At 33.9% G+C, this 14,906-nt stretch overlaps 1 protein-coding gene across 4 annotated transcripts in view; it reads left to right on the top strand.

The window, feature by feature from the left end:
* Positions 1–14,906, top strand: part of LOC122032271 (DNA ligase 4-like) — a 34,449-nt gene that overhangs the window by 11,345 nt on the left and 8,198 nt on the right. For 2 of the 4 annotated variants that reach the window (XM_042591550.1, XM_042591554.1), the window contains exons 5-16: positions 3,767–3,841; positions 4,439–4,530; positions 4,728–4,799; positions 5,191–5,270; positions 5,358–5,395; positions 5,496–5,502; positions 6,341–6,469; positions 6,577–6,652; positions 8,397–8,521; positions 8,603–8,637; positions 14,336–14,394; positions 14,714–14,797. In XM_042591550.1, coding sequence (XP_042447484.1) covers positions 3,767–3,841; positions 4,439–4,530; positions 4,728–4,799; positions 5,191–5,270; positions 5,358–5,395; positions 5,496–5,502; positions 6,341–6,469; positions 6,577–6,652; positions 8,397–8,521; positions 8,603–8,637; positions 14,336–14,394; positions 14,714–14,797 — 872 coding nt within the window. The remainder of the gene's footprint in view (positions 1–3,766; positions 3,842–4,438; positions 4,531–4,727; positions 4,800–5,190; positions 5,271–5,357; positions 5,396–5,495; positions 5,503–6,340; positions 6,470–6,576; positions 6,653–8,396; positions 8,522–8,602; positions 8,638–14,335; positions 14,395–14,713; positions 14,798–14,906) is intronic. The other 2 variants (XM_042591553.1, XM_042591552.1) reach the window with 2 other exon arrangements.

A 14,906-nucleotide genomic window follows, 5' to 3' on the forward strand; every position in this document is an offset into this window, starting at 1 on the left:
TTGCCCATGGCTCCCGATAAATACCACCTTGACCACTCTCCAGAGATGCTACCTCATCATAGACACTACTTTGCTTGCCATAGATGTCGCGTTTCTCTCTTCCTACAAATACTGCCTTGCTTAACTGTCATAGATGCCGCTTCACCCGCTTGCTACAGATATTGCCTCGCTTGCATGCAGCAGTCAGTGCTTACTCCTTGTCCTCACCTTGTGGCCTTGACAATTGCACCATCCACAACTCTGAAAATGTAGCACATAATAAACTTTTTTGCTGCTGTTTTGGGAGAGAAGTCCACACCCATTGACCATGCAAACAAAATTTTTCTCCAAATCACTGTGGAGAGGAAGAGAAGATCCTTTCTCTAGAATCCTTACTAAGGTAGGTGGGGAAGAGGATCGTGAAATGTGTTCTCCTTTCCTCTTCTTAACAAATCAAGATAAATGAAATAGACATTAAGTTAATGCAATTCTGTTATTTGTCTTCCCTTGAACTATGTTTTTTGTCCACTTGAATGATAGCTGAAAAATGCCAATTAGTCTGTAGGTTTCCATTGTCTTTTCTCTCTTGTTTCGTCTTATTGTAAATGGAACAACTTAGAGTGACAATCTGTACATCTTTCCTTACTCTAGTTTCCTTCCCTTCTCTTCCTCATGTAAACAGGAACCCTCCCCCTCTTCCTTCCATTCTTCCCAGGTTAACATTTAGTTATTTCCATATATTGATATTAAATGCTATTGTTGTGAAAATTTTCAAGAACATCTGACTTTCTTGAAGAATTGCTATTATTTAATGGTGCTACTGAGATATAACTATTTCTCAATGTTATGCTTGTGTTACATATTTGGCAGTTCATACTTAAATAAATAGTTCATAGGTCTAAGTGGTGCGATCATGCTTTTTCAGTTTTTTTGTGCTTTGTTTAAAGAATAAGAACTCATGGCCCGACCTAAATTCATTACAAAACACTTGGAAATGACTCGGGAAACTTGGAATTAACTTTTTCTTTCTTGTTGTTGGTATGATTAATTTTCTTTTCAAAATATTATTATCTTCTGATATCTTGATTGTTTTTTTTTTTTGTTTTTTGGATTCTTCAATAGAAGTTGAGCTAGGCGAAAAAAAATTGTTCTGTTTTAGAAATAGAACCCGAAACTAGCCCAATTTCATTGAAAAACCATCAAAGTCTGATTTGACTTTAACAATCAGTTTCTGGATTATGACACTCTAGGTTTTGTTAACAACCTTATTGTTTTGTTCTTAAACAATTATGTCACAAACTTGAAAATTGGGTAGCTGGTTATTAGTAAGACACTTCTTTTATTAATTGAGAAAAATGTTTTGCTTTCAAACTGTATACTGCAAGAGTACATAGTACTTCATTGTAATTGACATGCTATATACCAAGGTTTAAAATCTCAACCCGTGCTGAGGTTTCGGTCTTGTATCGGAACGATACAGTTTCAATATCGTATTGTGCTGTGCTGATATAGTTTCGATATTTTTTAAATATAAATATAAATAAATGTATATTAATATTTCATTATTAATTATGTTTTATATTTTAAGATGCTGAATTTATATTTTAATATTTTCTCATAAGATAATGCCTATTAAATTTTTATAAAAAAATATTTTAAAAAATAAGTAATTCTTAAAATTCAAAACTAAATTTAAAATTATAAAAATAATTATAATTATTTAAAAATCTTAATTATTTTTTAATGTATTTGTAAATTTTTAATTTTAAAAAAATTATTTGAAATGTTTAAGAATTATATATATTTTTTTAATTTTTTAGATTATTTTAAATTTATGCTTAATTTTAAAATTATTTTATAAAATATTTATTAAAATTCAAAATTATTTAAAAATTTTGAAATAATTTTTAATATTTTATAATTATTATTATAATAGTTTATTTTTAAAAAATAGATATTTAAAAATTAAAAAATAAACTAAATAAAACAACTAAAAAAATCACGGTTGTGGTGACCAGCGGAGACCATTGCTACACTGCAATCCCTGCGGAGGGTTTTAGGAATATATAATATTTTATTAACATTTTTAGAATTTTTATATATTTTAATAGGATAATTTAATTAAGATTTTTAAAAATATATTTGATTATTTATTTAAATTAGAGATAATTAGATCATTAAAAATAATAATAACATAACTAAAAAAATAAATAAATAAAATTTTTATTATATATTTTAAAAATTAAAATAAATAAAATATTTAATCAATTAGATAATTTTATTAGAATTTAATTAAGTCTCTTTGAATTATCCCCATCACTTCTGGGAATTGTTTTAATTTTAAAAAAAATCTTAATTAAAAAACCTATACGCGTCGCGGCTATTGCAACTCCCGGCCGTGGCCGCGGGGTCGTCGCGATAGTCGTGCTATCCCTTCTGTATGGCCTTGGGGGGCGCGTGGCCTCTTCGGCGCGGCTGCGGGGGTCGCGCAACCCCCTACGAGGCCACGGAGTCGCGACGCCCTTTTGGTACCGGCGCGTGCATCGTGGCAGCCGCTGGGACTGGTGCCGGGTTTGTGCCAGTGCCGGTCAGCGTGCAGAACGAGATGCTTTTCTCGTTTCGACCGACTCGGCATGAAATCTCAATCCTTGCTATATACAATGTGGTAGAATACAAAAAAGAATGATAAAACATTAGAATAAGAGTTTTTTTGTCTCACAATCTCCTGTTCTTTGATACTACTTTCGATATTTTGGTTGTTTCATAGGCTTTCTTTTAGTAGGAGTTTTTCATTCAGAAGCACCTCTTTTGATGCCTCTTACATTTAAAGTACTCGATGTTTTATATGAGTCTGAATTTCTCTTGAACTACCCATTACGTCTGTTCCCTTGTCTGAATGATTGACATCTCTTGCTGAAATATGTCAAGAACAAACCTAATCCTGTTAGTGGCTCACTAGTTTTTAACTTTCGAAAGGCAATTTACAAGTTATATGAGAACTTCTTGATGTATATATATTGCCCTATTGCTTACTTTATTAGTTCACACAAGATTTCTACTACTGTTGGCCGAAATAGGGATTGTCATGACTCATGAGGTTATAATGATACCTTTATGACACAATTTGACTTGTATGCTGTGTTTATCACAGTGCTCGATTCTCACACAAAATAGCTGTAGCTTATCCACCCATTTCACCTTCAACATTGATTGATATGCTGGATTTCAATAACTTTTTGATATGATATATTTTGCTACATAAAAGTACTTGATGATCAGAGAAACAATCTCATATGAAACTGGACATTTTGGCATCTTGCAGAAAACCTTAGCGCAATTAAGTTTATATATATTGCTGTTAGTTTGGAAACTTTGTTTGAAACTGTGGCAGAAAGCAACATGTAGCTGTTAGTATGGAAGCTTTGTTTGAAACTGCAGCAGGAAGCAACATGTAGCTTGTTACCAGTGATGAAAATTTAAGAAGTTATGCATCTGTTTCTCTTCGTGGTTGGAATTACTTAAGAGATTATGGACTCATGGTTGAATGAACTCTGGGGGTTGTTTCTGCCAAATGCTAAAATATTTTACTTGTCTACTGTCACCTTTCCACAGTAGATGAAATACAGTTTGGTTCGTTGTATTCATATCTTTTCTTGGGCTGCATGGCAAAATATTTAATTTATATTGTTTTGAGTGCCTCCTAACTCTCACATTTTATGACTTTACGGAATCTTTTATTACTTGATGTCAAAATATTCGTGGCACTTAATTAATTGCTTATGTGCAGGATATTGAAGTTGGGAAACCTGTTAGGCCTCAGTTAGCAATGAGAGTCAGTGATGCTATGAATGCATGGAAAAAGGTTATTTTTTAACTTTAGCTTCTTGTTGCATTTAAGATGCTTTGGTCTTTTGCTTCCCTTGCTATTTCCGGATCTTCATTTAATTATTGGCGCAATTAAGGTATTTTAATGCATCATGGAATCCTTCCTCTTCTAATCTTGTGATTTTCTTGTGTTCTGGTCACATATGAATCTCTACAAGTCTTTTTTTTTACTATCTCAGTTTACCTTGAGCACATTGACATGCATTTTACAATACTAAAGTTTTGGCATCTAGATTGATCATTGTGGTATTTGAAAATCTTCTTGTAGACTATTCTTTTTTTTTTGCCATTCTTATAAATAGTTACATTCACTTTTTTATATTTTCTTGAATGGAGTCATATCAGTTCTTTAACTTGGAGTTACATTGAAATGACATCTCTATTACTTGCTGCGGATTCCTATTCTTTTACCTTTTGGATGTTCAATTCTGAAGCACATTTCAATTTCTTATTTTTCTTCATATCAAAGCTGTTCTTTTATTTATTCTTTCCAAGAAATGACTTGTGCAAACATTCTCTGTTTTTGTTTTCCAATCTAGATATCTTTTGTTTCATGTTTTGTTTCTTTATTTAGCTTCATGGAAAGAATGTTGTCGTTGAGTGTAAGTTTGATGGCGATCGCATTCAGATTCACAAAAATGGAGAGGAAATCCACTATTTCTCAAGGTAGATGCTGCCAGGTCTTAGAAATTTGTATAACTATTGCCTGTGTTTAAATAAATTCAGTTATGGGATTTTACTATATATCTATATGAACCTTTGTTATTGTTGTCTAACTTCAATGGATTAATATCTCATCACTTTGAAATGATAGAGAAACCAAGAATTTGCATCTCTAACTTTGTTATTCTTCAATGAATCAGAAACTTTCTCGATCATACTGAATATGCACATGGCATGTCAAATATTATTATACAAAACGTCCTGGTTGACAGGTAACCATCTTGTTTTATCTCTTCTAGTATGCTTCATTAACCCTTATTTTCTATGTTCTATTTGTGAATAGGATCAATTGGTAGAATAAATCAGAAATAGAATCTCACGAGACCTTTCACCTCTAAATCTCCTCGTATACTTATTTTCATATTTCCACAATTTCGTCTCATAGTGGAACTTCTCGTGTCAAATGTTCTATGTTCTATCGTATGCTCCTGTCAGACATTTAACTTGTTTGCAAAATTAAAAATAAAATTAATTTTCTTTTAAACATCTTCTGTTGGCAATGTTATTGTTGACATGTTTTTTTGGCATATGCCTATTTCCAAAAGGTTAATAAAAATTTAAAACAGTGATTGTAATATGCATTTGTGTTGATGCTATATATAGGTGTATACTGGATGGTGAAATGCTGGTTTGGGACACCTCTGCTCAGCGTTTTGCAGAATTTGGTTCAAATCAAGAAATAGGTCTTTGGATACCTATCTCCAGCTGTTTCTTGTCATTTTTAACATGTTTTTATTAGATAATCTATAAAATACCTTTTATCATTGCAGCAAAGGCTGCTAGGGAAGGGCTAGAGAGTTATCGCCAGGTAAAGTGAGGATTTTCATTTTCATGATATACCTCCATCTTTGCAGTATACATGCAAAGTGTAGCTAACTTGATCTAATTCCATCTTATTTTGGATGCAGTTATGTTGTATCCTTTGACTTTCTGAATTTTTGTAATATGAGTTTCTTGCTGGTGAGATACGATTATTGGATTATATAATATAGTTCACATGAGGTTATTTTTATGTTTGTTATTTTCCTTTTGTAGTGTTTTAGTGCTGTACCTAGCGGCTAGCACACTTTTGTTCCTTGAGCTCTGTGTCACTTTTCACTTCTGTCATCATTTATGTGGATCATGGATTAAAATACTGAGCCATGCCATCCGGAACTGGTGGTATTTACCATTTCGGCACGGGATTGACATTGATATCTACCGGCACTGTGATTGTGAGGTTGCGACGGTCTTGCGAGGTCGCGGTGAGGTCACGACGGCCTCGTAAGGTCCCCTCGTGCTGCAATGTTGTGGCGCTATAATATTTGATAATTTAAATATGCTGAATCAAAGCCTAATAAAATTATTTCATTAATTTAATATATATATATATATATATATATATAAACTAAAATCATATCGGCATGGCACGATACGGTACCGAAATCGTATTATTCGGTCATAAGCCGAGACTCCGATACGGCTCGAGATTTTAAACCATGATGTGGATAACGTGTGAAGTTTGGTACATCTTAAATACTGACTGAATTTTTGGCAGTTGATGCTGTGTGAGCGGCACTGTTAAACTAAATTGACCTAGTACTCTACTAAATGCTGTTTAAGATATAGCTGCCTCTCCACTCCTTTTAAGTCACTTCAGGTCTCAAGTGCATTTTCGTGTCATTTTCCCATGACTTAGGCTCTTGAATTTGAATGAATTTAACTTGGTTAACATTTTGTTCATAGCTACTGCTTTCTAGCTTAACAGACCCAGATGTAGCATTTGATATTCTCTATGTTGGAGACACTAGTGTGATTCATCAGAGTTTGATGGAACGACATAGTCTTATGCAGAAAGTTGTGAGACCCTTGAAGGGACGCCTAGAGATATTGGTACCTAATGGTGATCTTCATCCATCTGTCTGTTCAATTTTCCCCTTGACGTCATGCTTAATGAAATAATTCATGCTATGATACTTATAGAAGTTTGGAGCCTATGATACTTTTCAGGTGAACCTTGTTGGTCTGTTCTTGCTAACAGTGTGGAAGATGTGGAGAGGTTCTTTAAAGGCACCGTTGAGAATAGGTTCTGATGATCCATATGTTGTCATCTTTTCCCCTTCTAATTTGTTTTTTTTTCTTATATGAAGAGTGATTAAGAACTTCAAGTTATGCTAATTTAATTTTTTAAGATACTTTCTGGGATCAGTCTGTTTTTTTTGTATATCTATTCTGTTATTCATGGATTAGATAGACGTTTGCTCATATTATGAATATGTTTTTGCTTTCAATGACTTAAACACACCTCCATAAGTTATTTAGTTTACCTAATGTGTTTTTACTGTTGTATGTTCGAGGTAGCATGAAGGGGAGCCTTGGCGCAACGGTAAAGTTGTTGCCATGTGACCAAAATGTCACACGTTCGAATCCTAGAAACAACCTCTTGCAAAAAGCAGGGTAAGACTGCGTACAATGGATCCTTCCCCGGTACCCCGCATGACGGGAGCTTCGTGCACCAAGCTGCTCTTTTTTTTTTTTTATGTTCAAGATAGCATCATAGCAATCTAGATTGTGTCAAAATAGTCGAAGTGCAGAACTCAAATATCAGGTTGTTTTACAATCTTTATAAAAGTTACAATAACTTGGGCCTCAAAGTGATCTATGTAAATAACTTATGTTCATTAACTTAGCAATTTTTTTTAATACTTCAAGTTTGTCATACAAATTAAGATAACACTAAAAGATGAACACTGGAAGTTGTACTCCAGGTTGATTTTGATGTGATCAACTGAGTGTTAGGTTCTTTGTTGTATTGATGTCTTGTGTCTAAGTGTGTAGGAACTTAGGAACACATGAAGTTGAGCGGAAGACACGGCGAGCGAGAAGGGTGGTATGGGAAATAGATCGACGGGATCGGTGCATTCGAGGGATGAAAAGTTGCGGAAGAGTACATTGATGGACTAGAAGGATGCACGCGGAGCATCTCTCGCCGGGGAGGAAGTATGCTCGAGGAGAAGATCAGAGTTGGGTTTTGGTGAGCTTAATTTCGAAGGACCGAAACATCACCCAAAGAAGCGTGAGGAAGAGTTAACCATTTGGAGGTTAACGGGACGAGTTGAAGGTAGCTCTAAGCTGGTTGGAGGCACCCTCGCGCCTCTATTGGAAGCACCCTCCTGAAGCTTCCATAGAGGCGCCTCCATGGAATAGTAGCCGTTAGGCTATCGTTGAGAAGAGGCGCCTCCAACTAACGTGAACCAAGGATAACTTTTTCCCTGGAGGCTCTAAAAAGTCCCTGGAGCTAGGAATTAGAATGCAATTATTGTACTCATTTTTTAAGTAATTCCTGAGCGTTCAAAGCTTGTAAGAGACTACTCCGCCTTCAACAAAGGAGTCTTTTAAGTGAGCTTTTCAATTGCCTTGGATTAACTACTTATGTTGTAACCAATCTAAGTACATTCTGAGCGTTTTTCTTACATTGTTTTCTTTTATGTTAGTTATTTTTTTTATTAATATTGTGTCTTTGCTAAATAAGTAGCAAGAGATTATTCTAACTTCTTTTCAGAGGTATTCATCCCCTCTAGCCGGCCTACCTATACCTACAATTATCATAATGTATGATGCTTGCATAGGAAGACCAACTTTCATAAATAATATATTATGAAAAAGGATTTCTGAAGGGATTAAGTTCAGTAAAATTTTTTTTGATAGGTTTTCCATGCTAAGTTGACTTTAGTCTGCTACATTGAGCTATTATGATAGTTGATTTCCTGTCATATTTGTACTTTGTTTCTATAATCTTCCTATGATGTGCTGTCTAAAATCATTTTCAGAGATGAAGGAATTGTGCTGAAGGACCTTGGATCTAAATGGGAACCTAGTGATCGGAGTGGGAAATGGTTAAAGCTAAAACCTGACTATATACATGCTGGTTCCGATCTTGATGTTCTTATTATTGGTTTGTTCTTTCTTATTCTAGTCATCATATGCCAGACTTAGATTCATACCTATGTCATGTAAACTAAGTGATTCATTGTAGGTGGTTATTTTGGTTCAGGACGTCGTGGAGGCGAGGTACATTCAATTTTTCACATTTTCTTCCAAGTCTATTTTATATACTTTTAGAACTAGTCATAAAGATAAAACAAAACAATCTGTAATTTAAATAAAATTTAATATTTAATTTTTTTGTTAGTTTATTCAAAATAATATATTTGAATTTTAGTTACAACAACAACAACCAAGCCTTTTCCCACTAAGTGGGGTCGGCTGTATGAATCCTTTTACACCATTGAGCTCTATCTCCTATTATATCATCATCTATATTTAAATAAATTTTATCTTGTTTTATTGTTGCTAACCAAGTCTTTTTTGGTCTTCCTCTTCCTCGTTTTATATGCATGTTTATCATAGTTTCACATCGCCTAACTGGAGCATTTATTGGTCGTCTAAGTACATGTCCGTACCATCTTAAACGTGTCTCTCTGAGTTTTTCCTCAATAGATGCAACTCCTACTTTCTCTCTAATGCTCTCATTTCTTATTTTGTCCATCCTCGTATGTCCACACATCCACCTTAACATCCTCATCTCTGCAACTCTTTCATTCGTAGCCCAACATTCGACTCCATATAACATAGCAGGTCTACTGCGCTTTTATAGAACTTACCTTTAAGTTTAAGAGGTACTTTACTGTCACATAAAACACTCGACGCTCCCTCCATTTCACCCATCCTGCTTATTTCATGTAAGACATCTCTCTCAATCCCTCCATCATTTTGTAAAATGATCCTAAATATTAAATTTCTCGGTTCTGGGCATCCTCTTCTATCTTAACAATTGTTTCTATTAAACATCTCTCTAAATCCCTCCATCATTTTATAAAAATGATCCTAAATCTTAAAAACTCTCGCTTCTCGGTAACTCATCATCTCCTAGCTTAACATTTATCTTATTATGTCCAATATTGCTAAACTTAAATTTTATATATTGTGTCTTGATTCTAATGCGTGTAGTGAGTTTGCCCATAATTAATGTAAAAAGATAGGGACTTAGGTGATCCTTGATGTAACCCTATCTTTATTGGAAATATTTTAGTTACTTCGCTTGAAGTCTTTAGTCGTTACATCCTCATATATATATCCTTAATTAGTTCAATATATATTATGCTAACACCTCTCTTTTATCTCCTGGTATTCTATCATAAGTTTTATCTAAGTCAATGAATACCATATGCAAATCTTGTTTTTGCTCCCGATATTTTTCAATTAGTTGTCTAAGAAGATGTATAACTTCTATTATCGACCTTTTAAACATAAATCCAAATTGATTTCCGATTACCGTGGTCTTCTTCCTTATTATTTTTTTCCAAAGTTTCATGGTATAACTCATTAGTTTAATATCCCTATAGTTTGCACAATTTTGTATGTCTCCCTTGTTCTTATATAAGGGAACTAGGGAACTTATCCTCCATTGATCAAGCATTCTTTTCGTTTTCAATTACATGTTAAATAATTTTGCAAGTCATTCAATACCTTGTTTCCCTAAGCACTTCCATACCTCTATCGGAATATCATCTGGTCTAACGGTTTTTCCATTGTGCATCTCATTTAAAACTTGTTTTACTTCTGAAGTTTGAATTCTACGATAAAAATTAAAATTTCGATGCTCATTTGACCTAATTAAATTACCTAAGTTAAGTTGGTCTCCTAAACCTTCATTAAAAAGTTGATGAAAATACCTCTTCCACCGCTCTTTTATTTCTTCATCGCTTACTAATACCCTATTACATTCATCTTTAATACATTTTATTTGGCTAAGATCTCTTGTTTTTCTTTCTCTCGCTTTAGCTATTCTATAAATATCTTTTTCCCCTTCTTTTGTATCCAATTTTTGATATAACCGTTCAAAAGTTTCATTTTTTGCTTCACTCACTATTTGAATTTTAGTTAATAATGAATAAATAGCATGATTGTAAAGTTTTTAATATAATAAAATAGTAAAAGATCATTGTACATACAAGTTGTTAGGTACATTCAGTTTTTCACATTTTCTTCTGTTTTATATACTCTTAGAACTAGTCATAAAGATAAGACAAAACAATCTGTAATTAAAATAAAATTTAATATCTAAATTTTTGTTAGTTTATTCAAAATAATATATTCGAATATTAATTAATAATGAATAAATAGCATGATTGTAAAGTTTTTAATATAATAATATAGTAAACGATCATTGTGCATACAATTCTTATGTAATATTAAATAATTATTATTTTAATAGAATGGATCCATTCATTGAGCATAGAAATTTAAGTAGGTCAAATGAGGATAGAAATTTAAATTTTTATCGTAGAGTTCAAACTAAAGAAGTAGAACAAGTTTTAAATGAGATGCACAATGGAAAAGTCATTGGATCAGATGATATTCTGATAGAGATATGGAAGTGCCTAGGAAACAACGGATTGAATGACTTATAAACTTATTTAACATGATATTGAAAACGAAAAAAATATTTGATCAATGGAGAATAAGTACTCTAATTTCCTTATATAAGAATAAGGGAGACATACAAAATTGTGCAAACTATAGGGTTATTAAACTAATGAGTCATACCATAAAACTCTAGGAAAAAGTAATAAAAAAATATTAAGGAAGGTGACCGGTGACTGAAAATCAATTTGGGTTCATGCCGAGAAGGTTGACAATAGAAGCTATACATCTTCTTAGACAATTAATTGAAAAATATCGGGAGCAAAAACGAGATCTACACATGGTATTCATTAACTTAGAAAAAACTTATGATAGAGTCCAGAAAAATTATATAGAGAATTCTAGAAAAGAGAGATGTTAACGTAAAATATATTGAACTAATTAAGGATATGCACGAGGATGTAACGACTAGAGTAAAGACTTCAGGCGGAGCAACTAAGACATTTCCAATAAAGATAGGGTTACATCAAGGATCAACTCTAAGTCCCTATCTTTTTATACTAATTATGGACGAATTCACTGCACATATTCAAGACACAGTACTGTGGTGCATGTTGTTTGTAGATGATATTATTTTGGTAGATGAAACATGTGAAGGAATAAATGCTAAACTAGAAACTTAGCGGGAAACACTAGAAGGGAAAGATTTAAGACTTAGTAGACTAAAGACAGAATATATGGAATTTAAGTTTAACAATATTAAATATAATGAGACAATTATTAAAATAGGAGACGACGAGTTGCCCGGAACCGAGAGGTTTAGATATTTAGGATCATTTTTGCAAAATAATAGAGGGATTGAGAGAGATGTCTTACATAGAATACAAGCAGGATGGTTGAAATGAAGAACGTCGGGTGTTTTATGTGAACGTAAAGTACCTCTAAAACTTAAAAGAAAATTTTACAAAATCGCAGTTAGACCTGCTATGTTATACGGAGCTTAATGTTGGGTTATGACTCAAGCACATGAGCAGAATATGAGAGTTGCAGAGATGAGGATGTTAAGGTGGATTTGTGGACATACGAGAATGGACAGAATAAGAAATGAGAGCATCAGAGAAAAAATCGGAGTTGCATTTATTGAGGGAAAACTCCGAGAGACACGTTTAAGATGATACATGCATATATTAGACGACCAATAAATGCTTCAGTTAGGCGATGTGAAACTATGACAAACACACATATCAAACGAGGAAGAGGAAGACAAAAAAAGACTTGGTTAGCCACGATAAACCAAGATAAACTTTATTTAAATATAGATGATGATATAGTTAGAGATAGAGCTCAATAGCGGAAAATGATCCATATAGCCGACCCCATCTAGTGGGATAAGATTTGGTTGTTGTTTTTGTTGTTTTTAATTGAACAATAAATTTACTTTTGTAATATTAATTAAATTAATAGTATATAAGTAATTACATGAATTAAATATATTATGTAGGGTGCCAATTGTAAGACGTGAGATCCTACACCTTGTGCCCTCATTATATGGAAAGCTTGAGATCTTGCACATCATTCTTTTGGCATTACTTTGCATGAGAGCTCTTGTACATGATGTCACATCGTGCCTCTCAAACTAGATACAGAATCCCTTCTTACTCCACGATTCAAGAGTCACTCTCCCATCCAAGATCCATGTATTAATTTCATGTTCTCATTTGAGTGCTACCAATTGTCAAAATGACAAATGGGACAACCCCACTTCCCAAATGAGCCTCAACAACAAGGTATGCACTCTTTGCTTTTGCAACTCCCTATATGTTTCTTTAGACTATAGGTCACTCACTCATAAGATGTTGTGAAAGGATGTTTCTGAATTGGTCTCGAGTCCAACTTTAGCGTCCCTACACAAAAGAAGTCAAATTAAGGCTTGGACATCTCTAATTATTCAAAGAGGAGCTTTAGCCAAATGGATACTTCTCACAAGTAGTAAATCTTTTCCTTGACAATGGAAATCTCAAAATCCCTCTCCAAGTTGCTGCTCTAGAACATCCAACATTAAAACTTAGCCTCAAAGTATATGGATCAAGCCCATGTTTTAAACATGGCTTAGGGAACCTCCATTGATTCCCCTGAAGCACTAAAAGATACTTCTAAATAGAAGAAGAAGAGGGAGCACTCACTAAATCGTAGCAGAGCAATTGATAGCTGCTGCCCTTGCTTTGTCTAATACCCAGGGAAGTGTTGCCGGTGAAGGAGGAGAGGGTGGCTGGCCTTAGTGAAGGAGGAGGAAGGTTTAAAGGAGGAAAAATCTTGGGTTTCTATTGGAATTTAGTAGAAAAATAGAGAAGAAGAAGAGGTGTTCGATCATGGAGGGCTGTACGTGAGCATGGGCAGAAGAGGTTTACCCTACTTCCGCCTTGAACCGAACCAAAATTGGCGTTGTGGATCTTGGTTCAGTCATAACTCGACCAAATGAATTATAAATTGAGTCAAACTTGAGTCATGAAAAAGCTGACTCAAAAATCCTAATTTTTGAATCCAACACAATTTAAAATTCCACAGATAGGTCCACCTATAATGATTTTAAAGTACAAGACAGCCTTAAAATTCTCTAATAAACCCCCAAAAAATATTGATTGGATTTTTAAGTAAATACTAAATATTGATTATTAAAATGAAAATTCAGAATAATATAGTGAACTACACAGTGAGCCACAATTTCCCTGGGTGATCACCAACTCAAGCTGTAGTGTGCACCCCAGTCTCCCAACAACTATAGTTTATTCTCCCCTTGGCGATCGTCACCACAGTTGAATGGTAAAAATTATGCCTTTCAGGTTACTGCAGTTAAGATGTGGTTTATAGGTCAAAGATATGTGGAATGTTTAACGAAAATTTCTGCGGATATACTTGAGCCAAACAGCCTCTTGCAAAGCAAGATAAGACGGTATACAATAGACCCTTCCTGGGACCCCAAACAGGGTTGCATGGGTGAGTGATGAACAATTTGCCACCCTCTTTTGATAGGCCATTGTCCTAGTCACGTGAGAGCTTTTTTTAATATCAGTTGGTGATAATATTCTATGTATGACCCTTAAGCCTAAAAAACTATAGTAACAATAGTGTCAAACCAAACTCGCCAATTCTAACAGAAGAAATGTGTTAGGTTATGCTAATTGCTGCCTTTTAATAGTTCCATGTTTATCTTTCTTACTATTGCTGACTAAGTAAGTGACATAGAAAATATAGGGATACTGACTCCAAAAAATTCTACTTTCCAAATGGCTGTGTTATCATATCAACTTGTATAGATGAATTCTTGTCCTTGTTTATTTTTCAGGTGTCTCAGTTTCTAGTGGGTCTCGCTGAGCTTTCAGAGACGGCTGGCTACCTAAAGAGGTGGATAATCTTGAGCATTTTTCTTTTATAGAACATAATAGATTATGTAAATTTATCATGCTGCTGTTGCTCAGAGAGATTATTACTCTTGGAACTTATTCTGGAATATCTCATCGATCATTCTTTCCACATGAGCGCATATTTCACCTCACTATGGCAGCCGATTAAGATCACTTGCTTGTAGGTTGTAGATAAGATTAATTTTTATGTTGCAGATGATGATTATATATAATATATGATATATCTTAAGTGTCTGGATACTCTATATTGTTGGGAGTTGGGACTAACATGACTTTTTGATATTGATATTGATATGCAGATTTATATCATTTTGTCGAGTTGGCAGTGGTCTTGCGGATGAGGAGTTAAATTCTCTAGTTGCTAAGCTGAAGCCTTATTTCAGGTATCTTACACTTGCTGATATTGCTATAGGGTTTATGTACCATTTTTTAATGCGATATATATTCTCATTTCCATTTCTTACATAATTCATTATTTTAGCAGATAACGAT

Source organism: Zingiber officinale, chromosome 11A (assembly GCF_018446385.1).
Source record: "Zingiber officinale cultivar Zhangliang chromosome 11A, Zo_v1.1, whole genome shotgun sequence".
Lineage (NCBI taxonomy): Eukaryota > Viridiplantae > Streptophyta > Magnoliopsida > Zingiberales > Zingiberaceae > Zingiber > Zingiber officinale.